The sequence below is a fragment of the Rousettus aegyptiacus genome, unplaced genomic scaffold (assembly GCF_014176215.1).
Source record: "Rousettus aegyptiacus isolate mRouAeg1 unplaced genomic scaffold, mRouAeg1.p scaffold_m13_p_1, whole genome shotgun sequence".
In the NCBI taxonomy this organism is placed as follows: domain Eukaryota; kingdom Metazoa; phylum Chordata; class Mammalia; order Chiroptera; family Pteropodidae; genus Rousettus; species Rousettus aegyptiacus.
The window spans coordinates 74,517,811-74,539,226 of NW_023416284.1; the positions used below are offsets into that span (position 1 = coordinate 74,517,811).

Genomic DNA, 21,416 nt, shown 5'->3' on the forward strand with positions numbered 1-21,416 from the left:
TTTACAAGTCTCTGAAATAGAAACCCTCCTTCTCTTCATCCCTCCCCCCTGTGGTCATGCATGTGGTCAAGCTGATCACATACCACCTGTAGCAATGCAAGGCGAGGATGGATTCAGGAGCACCTTTGGGAAGAAGGTGGTGCCGTTTAATAGAGATCTACCCGTCATAAATGTCCTCCCTCTCAGAGGAGGCACTCACCTTAGGTTTGGGCTACAGACATCCTCACACACATCCCAAAGTCTTATATGTAGTTTTAAATATGAAAAAGAATAAACATTCCCCTTCACATGCATACATTTAATAACAGGAAAGCCGTGACAAAGAGGCGAAATCCCTAAATCAATCTGGCATTCCTTGTACTCTCTAGTATTAGTGTAGGCCATGCACGTATAACTAAAGGGGTAAAATCTCTTGCAAAAACAAGGAGGGAAAGGGCCAAATTTGATTAGCGAAACACAATTGTCAAAATGTTAATATAACATTTATGAACTCCCTTGTCCCCACGTCCCAGCAACTCCTTAGTATGCAGGTCTTGGAGTACTTTGGGCTGGTGCTTCAAGAACAGACCATTGAACTGGCATCTTCGTTTCCCCAAAGGAATTCAGACAGAAGACTGGGAAAGTTTCTTTTATAGATTTTTTGTTGTTTGGAATGACGGAAAACTTGAAAAGTTAAAGTCATTCTCTTTAGCCCAGAAACCACTGCAATAATAAGGGTAATGACTCAATGGAGTTTCAAATGTGTATAGTGCTTTATACTTTTCCAGAGCATTTTCATACACTTTATTTCAATCAATTCCTACAACAACCTTTTGGCTTACAACTGAGAAAGCAGAAACCATAGGATCTGGCCCAAGATGATGCAATTTCGTAGTGGGACAACTGGAGCTAGAACCCAGATTGCACGATTGGTCCAGCACTTCCAACAGGTCACTTAAAAGCTCTCTATCCTATTGTCATACTCTCTGGCATCTTCTCACTCCCTATATTCAGGTTGCTTGTCAGTTAGTGATGATATCTAACTGTAGGTATAGATTTCAAAAGGTGAAAAAGCACAAGCATATATGGAGATATAAAAATAAATGTGGCATTCTTCTTTATTGCTTCTTTAGAGATGTCTTTCCCAGATGAAAAGTCCTGTTGGGGAAGAGTTCATCAACCTACTATTTCTATGTACACATAATACTCCTTAGTTATAGCACACCCTTCACACCAGGAAATTATTTGCTAAATATTTCCCACTGTCTCACAGCTTGGCCTGTCAATTTCTCCCAGACATAAAACATCTGGGCTAGTACAGGAAAACACAACAAATTCAAAGAGATGTTTCCCAGATGTGGAAGAAGACAGCTGTCCTCAAGAGTCTGTCACAGGGCCAGTTCTGGGGATTCATATTTCCCAAGACCTTTTTCCAACTGCATCTCACCATAGCTTTTATATGACTGAAAGAATTTTGAAGAGGTTGACCAGATAGCTGAACAAAATGCTGAGAAGGCAGCAGTGAAGAAATAGCATCAGAGAGCACCCTGCAGGCGGCCCCATGCTGTGTGGCCATGTAATGGTTTTCAAAGTCCTGCTCACAAAAAAGTGGGTTGGGATCCACTTTCAGATATTCCAGTCAGATGAAGGACTTCACAGGAATGCTGGCATCTTTGATGTGGGACGCATTCTTCTCTAGTCCTGTGTGACATGTAGGCATATCACTGAGCCTTTGACTTTCGGTAAAACAACCTGCAGAAATCCCGCTCATACCAGTTCTGTCTTGTGAAGAGTCACTGGCTCCAAATGCTTGTTTGGGGAGGTGACTGGGAGAAAAACTCGTTCCATGCCAGGTTTAGAAAAATCTAGAAAACTACTCTGTTGTCGTGAAAACTTCTGAAAAATAAAAGAGATCAGTTGAGAAGTGAATAATTGGAAAAATGCTTCAGTTGTCACCTCGATTTGAACTCCATTCACTTAGACATGCCTAGACATCTTACTCTGGAATCTGTCGTTATACTGACTACCTTACTCGCTTACAGTGGGCTTGTACTCTTTCACTGGTGTGCCTAAACTCTGACCAGGAGACGCTCTGCTTACAAGCTGGGGCCATTTCAAGCCCCTACTGTTAGTCATCTGTATGGAAAAAAATCAGTGCCCATAGAAACAGGCACTTGCCAACAAGAAACTAAAGTCACTCATTTTTTAAAATTTACTGCCCAGTAATTCTAACTATCTTATGTGCAATTAATTCAAAGGACCAAACTATAAGCTCCTTGATGGTAGAGATTATGTCTCAGACCCTTTTATTTCCCCTGCAATGCCTAACTTAATGCTTTGTACACAGTAGGTGTTCACTGGAGACTTTTGATTGATGCCTAAAACAGCAGCCAGAGATGAGTACATAACCAGAGAGGCAACTAAGAGAATAAAGGGACTCAGTTAATGATAAGATCTCTCCTCGATGAGATCTGCCTTGGTTGCTAAGTCGCCCTCCTGATAATGTTGAGACATGTGGGACAGATTACTTCCTAGTGTGTCAGGCCTCCAGAGCTGACCTTGCTCCCCCACGACTTCAGTCAAACCAGGTGAGCAGCCTGCAGAGGGAGGCTCAGGGTCTTTAAGCTGGAGCCTGCTACCAATAGCTCCAGGGCATGTTGAGGACCTCCAAGCACTGGCCCACTTCCCTTTACCCTAGGACACTCCCTATAATATACCCCACTGTATTGGAATCTCAGGGTTAATCCTCAAGAAGTGGGTGGAAGTAACAAAATATAAGGCGAGAACTTCTAAGAGCAAAGAGTTCAAGGGCAGGTGAAGGAGACTGATCTATCACGGGGTAGCTGAGCTGCTCACTTTCCTTACAGGAAGAATGTCGCCTATGCCCCGGATGGTGAATCGTTGGTGTTGCACTTTTTACCACTGTAACTACAAGGCCCTCTGGTGCTTTAGTAGGATTCTTTGGCATTTCTTAAACTTCCTTCCCATATCTTACTTCATTTTCTCTTCACAGTGCTCTGTGCAGAACCACAAGACGCACACGCGCGCGCGCGCGCGCACACACACACACACACACGCACACGCACACACAAGCTGGGAGCTTGCTGTAATGATTCCCACAGCCCTGGGAGCCTCAATAAGTCCAGGGCTCAGAGAATATCTCTTCCTATGAGTAAATGATTCCCACTACCTACAAAACATTTGAATTGGTGCCCCGGGTGATCTTTTAATAATAATAAATGTTTTTAAAAGGTACTTACAAAAGTGAAAATGATGAGTGTTAAGTAGAAAACCACCAAAACGAACAGCAGCACAAGTTCAGCTTTGTATTTCCCAAAAGTCTTTTCTTTGAGTTCCTTAGGGCATCCTTTAAAAAAATAAATAAATAATAAGTAAAATACGAAGATATTTAACAGGACTTTCTCTCCTAATAAAAAAGTTAAGAATGCCTTGTTCCTGCTTTTGAAGTCCCCCTCGTCTCCCATCCCTGCCTTCACATCTGTGCCGTCAGAGAACAGCAGCCACGACCCTAGCGACAGTGACGGCTGCAGCTGGTGGTCACTCTTGCTCTGTAGCCAGCTGTGTGCGATAAGATTGGCACACAGCATTTCGCTAACTCTTCCAAGGCAGGTCATATTATAGCCATTTTACAGACGAAGGAGTTGAGGCTCAGAGAGGCCGAGGGACTAAGGTAGCTGGCAGAGGCAGGAGTCTGGTCCAGACTTATCCAGCTGCCCATCTGCTTCCATTTCAGGTGTTCGGCATCTCCCGGCTTTTATTTTGTCTTTGCCGTTTGTTAATCCATATCTAATCTAACTTCATCGGTGTTGTGTGGAATGCTAGGTGTCCTCATATTGGGGGGGATCTCAGGACTATGAACTGAGGCAGGTAAGCTGCTTAGCTATAGCTAAATAAGTAGACACACTTTTGTAGAATGGTTAAAGCTCTTCCACCAAGGCCGACAGCAAGAGTGGGCTATGGGACAGCTCCCCGAGAGGCTGTTAGAGGCTGTGGTTGCCACACTCTAGGGGGCAGGTGCAAGAAGAGCGAGGCCTTTGGCCCAGGAGGGGACGTGGCAGAGACAGCCTCTCCCCACTTAGGCACGACATCCAATGTGCTGTCAGGGAAGCAAGTTTGCTGGCTGAGTCTGTTTGAAGGTCAAGCAAGAGCAGGTGACCAGGGGGCTCCTCCCCAGGACCATGGATGGGCCTCAAGAGAGCTGTCGGCCCCCGAAACTGAACTTAAAGGTTCATGCAAAAGTCCAGAGATAGGTTTTCACAGGCGTCTGTGACTCAAAGAAAGAAAATTTGAGAGCTATCTTCCTAATGGTTTCTAACGTTTATGGAGCACTCAGTCTACCCTAGGCACCGCATTAACCATTTTAGTGCAGTATCTCATTTAAGCTTCGATAAACAACAACCAGATTAGCTGTTTGGCTACATTTGGCATCCGCCCCAGCCAGATTAGGGTAGATCTGTCCTTATTAAAAGAAAAAAGAAAAAGCTATGACTTTCTCGCAGTAGAATTTAGCGTTTAGCCACAGATGCAACCCAAAGCTTCTGAGTTAGGTTCCAACTGAGAGAGTCAATTTTAGGACCTACAGAAAGTACACACACATTTTGCAAGAAGAAAACAAGTGTGACAGTTCACCTCACCTGTCACTTTCAAGATGACTGTGCCACTTTGGTTTCTCTGCCCTTCCTGCCCCTCCAGAGTGCATCTGTATGTCCCCGAGCTGCAGCTGGTAGTGTTTGGGATCTTCAGGGAATACAGACTTTCTCCGGGGGCCTCAAAAGAGCCCTTCTGTTCCTTTTGATGATAATTCTGCAGATCTTCCTGAGGAACCTCTATCCTCTGTTCATCACCTGCTGTAAGCTGTTAAAAAAAAAAAAAAAAAGGAATCATATTGCATCATGCCCTGCTGACAGACCTGCAAGCCATGGGCCTCCACACCTGGGTACTACCTCTTGTTTTCATGAAATCCATCCTCAACAATTTTTTTAAAACAAGATATTGTGTGGATGTGTGAGGAGAGAATCTAAGAAAATTCTTTAGGCTATACGTTTTTTTGAAATAAAATCAGGATAGCATTTTATAATTTTTCATATCCCATCTTCCACCCTACATAAAGGAGAGATGCTGTTGATGCTAATGATGTGTTGACGATGATGATGTGAAGTGTGAATTACTGTGAATCAAATTTTGTTGCTGGTTGTTCTAAATTAAATGTTCTCTTGTTTTCTTCAGTTATCAACTCGCTCATTCACTGATTCTTATTTTTGTATCCCAGCCTTTATTTGGCAACATTCCTAAATCTGCTAAGATCATTGCCAGACAACTCAGTGAAAAATACAGAGATGTTCTTCAAAGACTGTGTATGTGTGTGGTCGTCTGTGATATCACAGGATGTACCACACTTACTCTCTCTGCTAAGGTAGGAAGACAGGTGACAAGAGTACCACGTGGAGATTTTATGGGCCAGATTGTTTGGTAGGCAAGATACACATGAAAGGACAGTTACAGCTTAAATCGCTGTACCCTGGATGAACCAGCCTGACTGGGGTAGATGCGAAATTTAGCTAAACTAATCCGGCTGTTTTTCTTTCCCCCCAACCATCTATGTGATTAATTGCTGGGGGTTTTGCATCATCTCCTACTTCAAAGATTAGGCAAACACCATTTTTACCATCAATTCTCTTTTTCTCCAGATAGATCTTCAATTTGCCTAATTAACTTGCCCGTTGTCCTCCACTGAAATGTTTCAAAGCTTTTAAAGCTGTTTTTACACAAACGGTAAGGCAAATTACTTTTTTCACTGTTCATGGGCAGCCCCTAGGCTTTTGCTGGGGGGCTGGGGGCCAGCAGGGAGCCTGGAATTCAGTGGCATTCCTTACCTATCCCAGGCATTGTAACAACACCCAAGAGCCATCTTGGGGAAAGACAGCATGAGTAGGCTTCGCTGCCTCTGTCTTTGCCTGTACCTGCCAATGTTTCATCTGCTCTTCTGGGAGCACCCTGCGACTCCTCTCCTCCTTCTCGAAAGGGAACCAATGCAGGGAAATAAATAACTGAGGAATTGGGAACAAACACTCAGTGAGGCAGAGGCAGCTCAGGAAAAAAAAATACACACAGGCGCACAAACACACACACACACACACACACACACACACACACACACACACACCCTCGATGGTTGGTTTCCGCTTAATTAATTAAGTTAGGGAACACACCACGAGGTCATCAGAAAGCTCAGGTCCAGCTTCCACAGCCTTCCATTCATGTTAGCATTCCTGTGGAGTGGGCTACAGAGACACCTGGTGGCAGATTTATAGCTCGTGCAGGAAGCCCAGCACCGCACACTGCTAGCACAAGGGCTGCTGGGACTAATGGCTTTCTTCAGACCATCTGTGAACATGAACCCCATTTCTTGATGGTTCTTGTGCTGAAAGGTTCTTTCCTAAATAATCTAGGATCTACAGACTGGGGCCCTTTGGTATTTAAAAATAAAGAAAAAGAAGAAAGAAGAGAAGAGAAGAGAAGAGAAGAGAAGAGAAGAGAAGAGAAGAGAAGAGAAGAGAAGAGAAGAGAAGAGAAGAGAAGAGAAGAGAAGAGAAGAGAAGAGAAGAGAAGAGAAGAGAAGAGAAGAGAAGAGAAGAGAAACAAAGTCAGGGTGAGATCATGAGAAGAACAGAAAGAAGAAGCAAGGGAAAGGCAGAACAGAGCACCCCAAAGCAACTTGCAAAATGTTGATGTCCTGAGCCACCACAGCCACCAAAGGGATCATGAAAAAATATTTCAACGCTCATGGGATCATCTTCCAATGGTCCCTCCCTGAGTCTTTTTGAAAGACCCAGAGAAGTAGGAAAACGACTAGCTTAACCTGGGAACTCTTGCCACAGTAATAAACAGCTCTCTTTGCCTGATAACTCTCCATAGCAAAAGAAACCTGCAAATTCACACAATGCACCTGGAAATACTTCATAACCCTTCCTCTGGCTTCAAGCTCTAGGTAGAGACAATGCCTATTCCCCTTTCATTTTGTTATTTTAAAATATACCTTCTCCTATGACTCCATCTGGGGAATCTGGGATTTGCCTACAGCTGCAAAAATAATTGTAGTTTTTATGTTAATGTTGCATGCTGCAAATGGGAGTGAGGCACTTTTTATGGAAAAGTTCAAATCATTATCTTCTGCTCTGCAGCCAAGCAGCTATCGCTGTGCAGGATCAGGTGAGTTTGCTATGGCAGAAGCAGCACCATTCAAGGACCAAAGGAGAGTTTCAGTCAGAGGAAAATGGAGCAACAGCAAATGGGCCATCCTCAACTTTGCTTTGTTTTATGAGTTCTTATAAACCTTTCAGTTGGTGCAAAATCAACCACTGGCAAGAATGGCTCTTTAAACATTACAAATCTAAAAGTGTTTCACTGCCTCTCTACGAAAGCATTTTAGGAAATAGTAATTTGTAACAAAAGGGACTCTCATATTCATTCACAGCCTAGCATAATTGACAGGAACGATTTAACTCACGTGTTCCAACGCTAATACTGTAGTGTGCTAAACGACAACACGATTTGGGCAAATTAATTCCTCAAAAGACTCATCCTGATTATGTTTTAAAAATCCACATTCCCTGCATTAACCCTTATGCTGACAATTCTATCTTGTTGATTGAATTAGAAAAAGGCAAAATATAGCACGTCTCATTTTCAGATAGCCTAAGAACTCTGACTTATCTCAGGGCCTTCGGTTTGACCAAGTAATTTAAATACCATATTCTTTCTCTAAAATGGTGATTTGACCTTAAGAAAACCATGCGCCCTTAATTAAAATAAATTTTCTTTAATTTGCCAAATACTAAAGCAATCAAAGTACTAATTTTAAGGGCACATGAATTAAGTTTTTTTAAATGGACAAATGTGAACAAGAATAAAAGAAATCAAATAAATAATTAAATATGGCTGAAATTGAACTAGTATTTCAGTCAAAAACCCTACTGTGGAAAGTGATTTTTTTCTAAGTTTACATAATTTTATCCAGCTATATGGCAACTAGTAACCTCCTAGATGATTATGTTTCAATTTAAGAGGACAACGATTCCATTCCTATGACAAGGAAACAATTTTGATCACAAACTTGAAATCCAAACTTGTCATACATGAAACCTGTTAAGTCTGTGCTGGGAAACTAAAAGAACAGGAAGAGATTTTTTTGAGGGGCAACGTCTATAAACATATGCATGTAAATATTTAATTCAATAACTTGATTAAAATATTTTGAAGCATAGACTTTAAGTATTTAAAAGCTGTACTAAATTAATCTGATACATTCCAATAACGTTGAACAGCTTTTTTTTTTTACTGCATTTCTCATGCACTAACATTTATGTACCTTGGTTTCTAACTCAATTATAAGTGTCAGTGTAATTGTCATTCATCATAAAAACAGCTCTTTATTACGTGCAAAATAGTTTGGCTTGGAGGTTGATGTCATAATGAGGGTAGAATGTATGTACATTAACATCGTTTTTTTCTAAGCGTAGTTTTATTGGAAAAATGATTTTCCACTTTAAAATTTACTGGGTCTTACAGACAGACTTGGATTTATGACTGTTAACAGAGTCATGAATATAGCAGAAGCAACATAATTAAGAACACAGACTTTGGACGTGGACCCAAACCTCAGCCCATCACGACTAGTTCCACTCTCGGCCAACTGACTGCACAGCTCTCAGGTTTCGTTTGCTCCACAGAGATGAAGGGTTAGGCAGGGATTATATCCCACAATGTTGCTGTGAAGATAGCTGTGATGATGAAGGTGATCATATGGCATAGTGTCCTAAAAATCTCATTACTCTCTTTTCATAGCCAAGGTTTCATTCAGCATTCTAAATAGTTGCCTGCACATAGGAAATATTCCAAAAGTATTTGCTGAATGAATAAGTTTATTTTAGAAGCAAGGAGGAAGTTCAGGCCTTGGAATCAAACGGCCTGAAGTCAAGCCCCAGCTTTCCCATCAGTTAGCTGGGTCACTTTTGGTAAATCATTTCATCTCTGAGTCTCATTTCCTCATCTGGAACTACCTTACTTACTGGGGTTATTTTAAGAATCAAATGAGAAAACACACAAAAGTACTTTATACTTGATAATATTGGTAATAGGAATTTTTGTTATATGTGATGGTTTTCCTCTCCATCCATTCATTAGGTCATTCCTTACTGCTGATGCTCTCAATCTCCTCTCTGGCAGAGTTTTCTAGAAGTCCCAATCTCTGCTCCAGAGAGAAATTATTTTCCTACCTGCAAATTCTCTAAAACATCCACAGCACTCTGAGTTGCTAAAAGCACCACCACGATGTGTCAAAAGCCTTTTTAAAAAAATGTTAGACCAAAATGCTCATGGCAACCATTCTCCTTCCATTAATCTGTGGGTCCTGCTGGGCCTGGAAGGTGCACCTTCACAAGCTGCATTCACGGCTGTCACAGTGCACTACATCCAGTTCTAGAGGAGGCACCCTCAACTCAAGCCTGACATCCGTGACCAGATAAACTGGTTTTAACGGATGCATGCCCCAATCAAAGGCACTTAAGTGCAATTGGACATTTGTTGAGATATTAAAAAAGAGGTAAAATTTTTTCCTTTGTACTTGACCTCGGGTGGATATACAAGTCTGCAGGTATCAGCTACTATCTCACTGCCATGTGGAGGCTGATAATAAAACCAATATGAAGGAAAAAGAGTTAGGAGATAGAAAGACTCCAACCCCTGAGGCTGTTCATAAACCTCTAAATCTAGCTGTATGTACTTCCTAGAGCTGCCATAACCAAGTACCACAAACTGAGTGGCTTAAAACAACAGAAACTTATTCTCTCACAGTTTTGGAGGCCAAAAGTCCAAAATTAAGGTGTTGGCAGGTCCTTTCTCTCTCTGAAGGCTCTGGGGGAGAATCTGTTTTGTGTCTCACTCCTAGCTGCTGGTGTTGCTGGAAATGCTCGATATTCCTTTGTTTGTAGGCACATCACTCCAACCTCTGCCTCCTTTTCTCTCTTTGTATCTATGTCTGTGTCTTTGTTTTCTCTTTTAAAGATATCAGTCATTGGATTAGGACCCAGGCGAATCAACTATGACCTTACTTTAATTTGATGGTATCTGTAGAAACCCTATTTCCAGATAAGGTCACATTCACAAATACCAAGGATTAGGACAGACATATCTTTTTGTGGGATACAGTTCAATCCATAGCAACAGCCATAACTGAAGTATAAACTACACTTCGGTTTTAAAATTTTTCCATTTCTATTGTATAAACCAATATATTCCATTTTCCTTAAGCTAGTGTTAATTACAATCCTTCGCAAATGAAAGAGTCCTAATAAGAACACCTTGCACCACCCCAGAAATCAATGTGGCACATAGAGGGCTAGCGCCACATGGCTCCAGCCTCTAGACCAGCCCTGGTTTGTCCCTTGCACTCGTATGCCTCCCACTCCTCAGGGAATGAGACACCAGGCCCTGATCTAATTTAGAACCATTGCCCTCCAGTATTGACCCAGTGAGGCTGGTCCAAGGTGAATATAAATTGCTTATAGCAACTAGCATTCTTATTTTCCTGTAACTTCTCTGAATTGGACCCATAATCCTAGACATCTACCAGCTCTTCTGGAATCTATCCTCTCTCGGGGAATTGGTACATGAACATGCAATAAACTAGCTGGTGCTATAGGAAAACACAAGTGACATTAACAAGCCTTGGGCTCTTACGTCTATACCAGCAATAAATGACATGCACAGGAATTTTCCCCAAATATGTTCCAGTACAAAAAAAAATCATAAATATGCTATGGGCATAAAGGATTCTTAGGGAAGTACTTTAGTCTAAGTCTGGTTTGAGCTAATGACTGCTGGTAGAAAATCTGGCATCATTACAGGAGTAGCCAGGAAGGGATCATGGAAACAGTTTTAGACGAAGGAACCATTTTTTTTTAGGTAAATTAATCTCCTTTTAGTTCTGTCCTAAATAAAGCCTTCCCTTATGCCACTGAGACCTTCTTTTACTTCCTCTTCTTTGTATAGTGACATAACCAAGTACAGAATTTAGATAATCCAGTCCTCATGTGATTCAGGTTCCCCCTTCTAGTCATGGAAAACACGTGTTTTTATTTTTTTCTATTTAACTCTCAGCTGCCTTCTTCCTCCCTACTCTCTTCCCAGCTGAAAGGTTTTAGCAACTTTGCTGTATCTTATCATAGTCCAAAAATCTCAGTGATCCCCAAGTCTCACCTGGCTGAAACTTCTATCGCCTGCTCTGAGGCAGCCACATTCTCTGGCCCAGTCTTTCATAGAACCAGAGACAGGGTGGTGATGAAGAGGGAAAGGAAGGTATATCCCACACATATGTTCAAATCTTACTAAGTTAACCTGATGGAAGTCTCACTGTAGTGAAAGAAGACTCATCTTCTAGGATAAATCATATTCTGTCCTTCATCACAAGAAATATGCTTTTCTTTTGACTTATTTTTCATTATATCATCCTCTTTGTTTAAAAGCTTTAAATGGCTCCTTACCGCCAAAAGGATAAATTTTAACCCCTTATAGTTTGGCATTCAAGGTTCCCCACAATCTACTCTCTAACAGTATCTCTCAGCCCTCTGCCGTATAATTCTCCCCTCTAGGTCACTAGTTATTAATCAGTTCCCACAAATGCTTGTGGATTCCTGTATCCATGCCTTTGCTGAAGATGGACCTCTGGCAGAAGTTCCATGTTGATCTTGGGATGTCCAATGGCAGGCCCAGGACTTAGCATTCATTTGCAACTTAGAAAAACTTACTAAATAATGAAAGCATAAATACAACAGACATCTAAAAATCAACTTTATGTCTTTCACAGTTTGACCTAAAGAAGAGCCCATAAAAGTGATTTGACCAGGTCAAGTAGTATAAGTGCCAATGGGGACAGTATGACTTTTCTTTAATGCTAACACACACATTGGTTTCTTCTTTTGATATTTTAGTGTTTCTATAATGCACAAGTTTCCTTTTTCTCCTAAAAATATGTTCTTAAATCTCTCTTACAACAGACGGCATTCTAGAATCAAGGAAATACAGTGAGCGGTACACATTGGCTCCTTCATGGGGCAATCTGGGTCTGTGGCTGTACAGATCACATCTACCTAGACCTTCATTAACTCGGGTCCCTCCAAAGGCACCTGCTCTCCTTACTGCCCTCTTGCTTTATGGCTCATTATCACACAAGATGGTAGAGACAGAAAATACAACTCTGCTGAATAGGAAATAAACAATGTACATACATGGAAGATAGTTTCATAAAGAACCAAGGACAAGAAATGTCTGCATGGTGAAGTAGCCTCATACAAGTCATTAACCTGCTCTCCCACCGGTCCCTAGTCCACAGGATAGCCCATGATCTGCCACAGGTACGCTCTTCTAAATATTATAAACTCCAAGTTTGAGCTGTTCTCTGATGTCATAGCCTTACTTCTCCTTTCTCCCTTCCTTTGGAAATCATCTTAAAAGAGCACTTGTCTTGTGACGCATATCTGTCCTCGCCCCCACAGTGTCACCCAGAGATGAACTATATATCCTCTTTCATTATGCATCAGTGTAGATCGTCAGGGCTCCTAGCGTGATAAACGATAGTAATACATCTTCCTGATAAATAACCACTCATTATCATTAGTGGCGAGCATCAACGGCAGCCAAACATTCCATCCAATATCATCGCCTCCCTCCAAACCTAGTGCAGCTTCATTAAAGAGAATGTGAACCCAGCAATGTTTAGTATGAGACACAGAGGTAGCCCTATAATGAATGGGATTGTGCTAATGCTCTCTTATGCTAGAATCTAAACCAAAATCACAGCCAGTGGAAGAAGACTGATGTACCAGTCTATTTGCATATTCTCTCAAAATACCTCCCCAAACAACCGCAATCTATTTACAACTTTAAAAGCTAAACTTAATAGATAAACTGTACTCTCTTTTTATTTCTTCTTAATCACTCACTTTGCCTTAACAGGTACAATATAGGAGGAGATGAGAGGAGGACCCATCGTTGAATCCCAGAGAGGAAGACATCAAAGTAAAGTCAGGAAAGTAAAGTCGGGTTAACAAGAATTGGGTTATCTCTACCTACTCTTGGCCCCTTCTTTAACACCCCCACCACTCATGTTTCTATTAAGCCCCTTCTAGACCCCTCTCATTGTACCTTCAAAACAGAGCAAATAAACTGGACACTGTGCCTTCCCGACTCACCTTAATGTTACAAACACTAATTGGACACCATCTGCTTTGTTTAAATACTACTAAGGCACACGATAAGAAACACATGATTTACATGGGTCCTTTTGTTAATCACTAGTAATCAATGCCAACTGGACAGTGGTGGGATGCTCTGTGGTGCTGGAGAACTTAGCGGTAAATGGAATTTTAAATTGTGAGTCATTATAACTGTAACTGTGATATGCAGAAGGCCCACAAGAATGTGATTCAGTCTGGCAGATGGTGAAAACCCATACCAAGAAACTCTCTGCTTTACTTGTCTGCACGTAACTCACAACCGTGCAAAGAGGTTTTACAAACCACACCAGGGATGATGCAGGGAGATGATGTGAACTAGGCTGGTTGTGGTCACCAGGTTTAAATTCCTCACTTTATAGCTACCTCTCTGCTTCATTGAAATATTTTATAAGAAAGTTATGAGGTGGAAGTGGGGGTGAAATGAAGTATTTCAGTATTTCACCACTGGCCTTATTTCCAGAACACTGTCCATTTTGTTGTACAAGCACAATCGATGCAAAAGTATAATTATTCAGTTGGAAAACATATATCTATAGCATATGCTGAGGCCTATTAAAAAGTACTTGAAGGAACAATGAGTATAATTTTCGAGGTATCTGATAAGTTTATTGGCATAGCACAGTTTTCCTACCCACCACTACCCAATTGCAGTTTACATATTAAAAAAAAAATTATAGTATCATTTTTCAATAACTCTATTCTACAGACAGAAAAAGAGACAATGCCAAGAGAATGTTCTTTTTTTTTTTTTTTAACAAAGAGTTCAGAGACCTTCAGAGTAAATCATGCAAGAACCATGTTCAATAAACAAGCGCATACATTATAGAGTTACATCATCAGCTGACATCCAAGGAGAAGCCAAAGGTTAATTGCTATAGTTCATTGTATCATTCACAATGACCTTGTGCAAGAAGATTTAACTTGACAACTGTTTGAATTTTACGGTCTGACATTTCATCTACTTGTTTCATAAGTACTTTTTAATTACTCCTCTGGGGATATTAATATTATTCTCTTTTTAAAATTACTCTCTGGAAGGAATAGTGGTTTCATGTTTTCTCCTTCTTTAAGATAACTAATTCCCTGCCTGGCTAGCTCCGGGACACTTTTCATTTCTTTACCTTAAGTAGTTCAGGGAGAAAACAAATATCAAGATATACCTCTAAGAATCAGACTGTTTGGTTCAAATCTCAACTCCACCATTTAGCCAGCTGTGTAACAGTGAGCGGATTATTTCACTCCCTAAGGCTCAGTTTCCTCATCTGTAAGGTAGGAATAATAATAGTACTGATCTCTTAGAAGGTCCACTAGAAGGATTGAAATAGCTAACATATACAAATAGTTCCCTCAGCACTTGGCATACAGTGAGCATTCAAATATTATTGGTTTTACAATATTTTTGTTTAAATACTATTGTTTTTACGATAAGAATAATTTCAGAAATGTTGTGTTCTCTGATCCCACAGTGAATAAGGCGGAAATGAAGTAGGAATCCTAAGAAACCTACTTCATACACAACACCATGTCCCGAGGCCACAGCACCATTTCCACACTGCCAGCCTGAATTCACTGAGCACCTTTGCAATTAAAGGGGCAAACACTGGGTCCTATTCAGAATACACAAAAGCACTGGCACAGCACTGCCTCCAAGAAACTACAATCTGATTAGGAGATCACACACACACACACACACACACACACACACACACATACACAGAGAGACAGAGAGAAAGGTAACTAACTGTCCTACACTATCTCGTTAAATGGCCAGACACATATGCAGATTCTTAGAGCATCTTTTATCGCAGGCAGAAGAGAACCCTGCATTTGCTACACATGCACAGAGCTTTGATCCAAGGTAAGACAGCATATCAGTGAGAGCCACAGTGTAAGCCTGGGATATCATATTGATTTGGTTTAAACTGGTGCTGTTGCGGCAGTAACCTCATTAAAAGAGGTGAACAAAGTACCAGTGACAGCAAATAGTGGCAATCTTAGAATGCGAAAATGTTTCATGTGAGAGGAAACCTTAAAAAGCCTCAATGAGGCTCAATCTTCTCACAGTAGGGACAATGACTTTGTTACCAACATGTGGACACCCACGTGCACTCTCACAGATGCCCTCCTTGCTGGACCTCTCAGGGCTGTCAGAGGCCAGAGCGGCAGGCATAAAGAAGGAGCCAAGAGTATCCCAGAAAGGGGATGAATGACAGATAACTACCACCCAAGAAGCAAGCTGAAATTGCGACTTTTTCTCAGTCCTTCCTTTCAAATTGTCCACCACCATCACCCCACTGCCAAATTGATGAGCATCACAATCCCAAAATACCCCAAATCAGAAATCCTCCTGTCCAATGTCTTAATCTACTCTAGCTGCTTTTTCCCTGGCTTGCTGTCCACAACCACCGGTGGCCTCCAGAATTCACCCACAGAGGTTCTCTGCTCTTCCAAAACGTCTTATATGGGTCATTCACCTTGGGCAACCTTTAACGGCAGGAGATGACTGAAGTCCTCGGGAACAAATCTAAGTCTGCCTGTGTACCTACTTGGAAGCGCACAGGGTGGGGGCGAGGGTGAGGGAGGCGTGCTGGAAGACTGGGTACTTGGAATTCAGCTGCTGGAGACGCCACGACCCCCAGCCACATAAGGTCGCCAGCCGAAGTCAGGTGATTCCCGCTGCCTCCAATTGAGCCGACCAAACCCCAGCTCGCAGGCATTGCCGCGCTTACCTTGGCCCAGAAGACCTTGTAGGAGACCTGCGGATCCCGGGGTGCGGTGCAGGGCAAATCCACATCTTCTGAACAAGCCACCTTCACTTCCCGCGCTGCGGGCGCCAGGCTGCAGGCTGCAAGAGGGAGACAGCGGCGTGAACAAGCGAAGAAAGGGAGTGTCAGCAGGAAGACCGGCGTCGGGGCAGTCTGGGGAGGGGGGAAGGCAGGGGGCGACAGAGGATCTCGGGCCCTACCGCAGCTCAGGAGCAGGAGCTGGAGGCCGCGCGACATGGCTGGAGGCTGCCGGCCTGTGGCGCGCTGGCGCGGCGCAGCGCTCTTGTACCCGCGCGCACAGGGACTTCCCCGGGCGCCGGCCCAGGGGAATCCCCGGCGCGCGGCGACAGGAGGCGGTGCGCCCTCCCGGAGCCAGCTGCTACGGGGCGTCCCCGTCCCGGCCACCGGCACCCGCCCCCCGCCCCCGCCCCCGCCCTCGTGCGTCCACGCCCCAGCGCGTCGTTGAGGCTACCTGGCCGCAGCGGCAACAATTCCCGCGTAACGCCGCGCTTGGGGCTTTGCAAACCGCGCTCGCACGCGTGACACGGTCCCGCTGACCCGCACAACAAAGCCAGGAGCGAGGCCAGATACAGAGAGGTTGAGCAGCTTCCCCCGTCACCCAGCCTGTCCGTGGTGACGTCACTTGTGAACCCAGGTCCTCAGTCTGTCCAGATTCTGTGATAAAAACTCATTGGACTTCCCAAGGAACGCAGCAAGTCTGTAATTCTTGGCTCCTGCCTTTCTCGCGTGGGTTTTCAGTCAGTATCATCTAGCCTGTTTAAATTATTTCAACAAAAGAGAGACTCTCTCCTAGCAAAATAATAATTACACACAGAGAATTTTTGGGAGAGGAAAAAAAAAAACTAGAAGAAAATAGAAATCTATATCCAGAAGAATCTTATGGAACATTTTGATGTCTTTTCTTCAGTGTGTAGATGGATATTTTTAATGTTCTATTTTGTAACCTACTTTATTTTAGCTTAATATTTTGTGAAGATTTCTACATCATTAAAAAGTTTCAACAGTATCATTTTGGTGGCTGCATAATATTCCATCCTAAGGTTGTACCATAAAGTAGAACCAATTAGTGTTACACATTAGTCTACTGCTACTAGTCTAGAGGGTTAGGGTATTTCTTTAATTATTAATATTACAAACAATACTGTGATTACTAAGATGAACTTTAGTGTAGATAAACCTTTGCTCTAATAGTGGCTATTTTCTCTGAATAAGTACCTAGAGAAAATCATGCTGGGTCAAAGGGAATTTACTCTTGCCAACATAAATGTTAATCAAACTTCCACCTTTGTCCACTCAAGCAGTTAAAAAGGATAGCACTACAGTGAACTTTTAACTTACCCTTGGAAGTGATTATACCAATTGACTGTTACACCAGCTATGTTTAGGTGCCTTTTCTTCATAACTCTCTCCAAGCTAATTTTTTAATTAGGATATTTTTAGGCATACAAACATAGGTATAAAAATAAAAGAATCAAACACATTTGTTTGCAATATATTCTTAACAAAACATCTGTTCCTTGCTAAATCCCATACCTGGGCATTTAAGCTCTCTTCCAATTTTTCATTGTTGTAAACAACGTTGTATGAAGCTGGGGATGCTTAAATCCTCCAGCCCAACAATCTCACCACATTATTAGAGACTGTCATCTTCCTTCAAAAATAAGTGCTCATTTATACTCCCCTCAGCAGGGCTTGGATTTATTTATTTATTTATTGCCATTATAATGAGTGGAAAATATTGATTTCTCTTTGTTTAGTTTATATTGCATTGCTTACTAGGAGGGAGGAAGATGTTTTCTTAGGTTTTGAGGCCATTGGGTGTCCTTTTGAGGATTGCCCATTCACATCATCTGACTTTTTCCTTTTTCCTTTGTTTCTAAATTCTGGACCAGATCCTTTCTTGGTTATGTGCATGCCAAATATCTTCTCCAAGTCTAAAATTTGTATTTTTTACTTTGTTTGTATCTTTAATATACAAAGGGGTTTTAAAAAAATATTTTAATGTGGTCAAATTTATTAATCTTTTTATTTAGGGTTTGTGCTTCAGGTATTGTGTTTAAGAAATTTTTTCCTACCCTGAGATCATAAAAAATGTTCTCCTTCATTTTCTTCCAAAACTTTTAAAATCATGCTTTGTCTTATGTAAGTCTTTAATCCATTTAAATATGGTTCGATGTAAGGAACTAACTTATTTTTTCCATAAGGATTACCAATTGTTCCAATGCTGCTTGCTAGAAGTTCTTATTTCCCCCACTGATTTTAAATAGCATCTCTGTTATATACAAATTTCCATATGTGTGTAGGCCTGTTTTTAGACTCTGTTGTCTCTCTTTATACTAATATCACACTTTCTCATTACTTAATTAAACCACAGTTAAGTCTTGCTATGGTGGTGGACTCAGCGAGCCCTCATATATTGATCTTCCTTTTCACGATTGTCTTGACATCTTGGTTCTTGACTCTATCTTATACATATTAGTATCGACTTGTGAACCTCACAAACCTCATTTGAATCTTAATAGGAACATATTTAATTTATAAACTGCAGAAATATTAACATTTTAGAAGTTGAGTCTACAAAGTCATCAATATTCAGTATCATCTTCAGGAATTTTTAAAATTTCATACATTAAAGTTTTCTACATCTTTTGGTAAATTTATTCCTAGTAACTTTATATTTTTTGGTTGCTATTTTCTCATATCCTGTATATTTTATAAACTATATTTTTGTATAGCCAGTGATCTTGGTGGCCTTTCTTATTAATGTTAGCAATTTGTTCTTAGACCCTCCATTAAGACACTTTTTAGTCATAAATTATTGAGCGAGTTCCCCTCGCCAAAATCCAAATATATGGTTAGATTTTCATTGTTGCTTTTGTGGTCTAGCACTTGAATATGCTCAGAAATGTGGTCTGTATAATTCTTTGCTGCTTAACCAGAAATGCTTTGTGATCTAATATGTGATCTTTTGGTAAATGTGTCATGTGTTCTGGGAAAGAACGTGCATTCTCCATGTGGACCTCTTTGATCAAACTTGCTCATTGTGTTGTTCAGGTCTGTATCTTTACTAACTTTTGGTTATCTCAAACTATTAATTACTGAAAGAAATGTATTAAAATCTCCCTTTGACTATGCAATTATTTATTTATCTTCGAAATTTTATCAACTTTTTGTCTCATATAACTTGTTGCTGTGTTTTAGATGCTTTCGTGTTATAATTTTCTCTTCCCAGTGAATTGTTCCTTTTTGTCTATATTTATTGACTGTTTTTCCCTAAATATTCCTTTTCTTTTTTTCCTTGAAAGACAAGCTTGTCTACTCTAATTATAACCATACCACTTTATTTGGGCTAGTATTTTGCTGGCATTTTCTATACTTTACATTCAACATCTTTTTGTCCTTTAAGTTCTGTGTCTATTTTTTTAGCATATAGTTAATTCAACACAACTGACAATCTGTTTTTCTAATTGAAAGTTTAGTTTTACTTTTTTACTGAATTCTGCTACATTTGGATTTCTTTTAGTCATCTTATTTCATGATTTATACTTAACCTGATTTTCCTCTGATTCTTTTTTTCCTTTCTTTTATTTAGTTAATATTGACCAACTATTTTATATTTAATGGGGTTCTCTACTGGTTTGAAAGTTATGCATAAATTCCTCATCTTAAGTGATTAACTTTACATATAAGCATAGTTGATTTAATAAAGTTAATCTATATTGACATCTTTCTCTCCAAAATGCCTGAAAGCCTGACCTCTACATACTATTGTTCCCAGTGCCTTTATTCTACCTTTTCATCTATTCCCCAATTAGTTTTTTTTACATATTAAATGCTTGTTCAACTCTATCTAGTATCATTTATCTCACTGCTTCCTTTTAGAGTAAGTTTCTTCTGAAATACAGTCTTGAATAATTCTTTCAGCAAAGATCTGTTAATAGTAAACACTTTTCATTTGTCTGAAAATATTTATTTTGCCCATATTCTTAAATAATTCAATTTTAATGAAAGTTGATGGTTATTTTTTCTTGGAACTCTGACTGTATTAGTCCACTGTCTTCTGGCTCTGTTGCCGTTAGAAAGTTCTGGACAATCTGATACTTTTTCCTTTGAAGGCAATAGGCCTTTTACCTACAAGTGTTTCTAAGATCTTGTCTTTCTACTTGGTGTCGTTTTAGCCATCTTATGCTGTGTCTAGTAGAGAATTTTGTATTATCAACTTGCTAAGGTTTGTAGTTTTTATTAATTCTGGAAAATTCTCCTTTATTCTCTTGAAATATTGCTTATCTTCCTTTTCTCTGTTGTTTCCTTCGGGAACACCTGAGAGATGTGTATTGTGCCCTCCCATTCCACACTCCACGTCAGTAAGCTCCTCTCCCATGCGTTCTCTCTATGCAGGCCTCTGAATATTCCCCGGGTCTGTCTTTTTATCTACTAGTGATTTATTCAATGATATATAATCTTCAGTTTAACATATTAAGTTTTTAATTGTCATTTTTTAAATTTCTGAAGTTATATTCGATTGCTTATTTAACTCCATGTGTTCTTTTTTGATGGTATCTTGTTCTTTTATTGTGTTCTTTATTACTTCTTTTATGACTTGCATAACTTTTAAAAATGTTTATTTTAGAATCTACCTGATATTTATATTATCTAAAGTCTTAGGGGTTCTAATACTGATTTTTGTTTTGTTTGCTAACTTGTTTTTTATGGATTGTTTTGGCGTGTATTTTGTAATTCTTTATTGTAAAGTAACATTTGGTTGGGACTTCATATAGGAGAATCCTGCAAGGGCTGGGTATAGGGTGTGACCTCCTAGAGAGATTTTATGTTTGTTTCAACGAGGTATCCCATAGGTATTACTAGTCTGTGACAGTATTTTTTACTAATCTCTTGGTGGGGTTTGTCCTAGACCACTCTAGCAATGTAAATTTAATCATATCCATATGAGGGCATCTCTATGATTATGAATGTTAAGGGGAAGGGTTTTTTTTTTTTTTTTTAATACAACTTCCTCGTCATCTCACTGCGTAAGTAAGCAATTGTTTTTAGTTCATCCTTATGGTAGGGAAGATCTCAGTTCCAACTTTCTATTCTCCTAGGTCCTAGGCTTCCGCTTGTGTTCCTGATGGCCATTAAAGCCTAAGCTCCTTGATTCCCCAGTCGACTCCCAAGCCTGGACAACTGCTCACCCCCACCTCCACCCACTCCACTCTTTCCTCCTCCCTGCCCCCAGCAGCCCCAGGGGCAGTCGTGAAAGTTCAAAGCTCTTTCTTCATTTGGACCCTCCAGGTGGCCCTTACTCTATTGCAGATACAGATAGATATTAGTGAGACTT

The 21,416-nt window shown here is 40.6% G+C and overlaps 1 protein-coding gene across 1 annotated transcript; it reads right to left on the reverse strand.

Annotated features, from left to right (window-relative positions):
* Positions 1 to 283: 283 nt before the first annotated feature.
* On the reverse strand, positions 284 to 16,367 carry CD83 (CD83 molecule). Its single transcript, XM_016121281.2, has 5 exons — positions 16,258 to 16,367; positions 16,022 to 16,137; positions 4,635 to 4,854; positions 3,240 to 3,346; positions 284 to 1,875 (listed from the first exon to the last, which is right to left on the reverse strand). The coding sequence occupies exons 1-5, from the start codon at positions 16,292 to 16,294 to the stop codon at positions 1,747 to 1,749; spliced, it is 609 nt and encodes a 202-aa protein (XP_015976767.1). The 5' UTR covers positions 16,295 to 16,367; the 3' UTR covers positions 284 to 1,746.
* Positions 16,368 to 21,416: the final 5,049 nt, after the last annotated feature.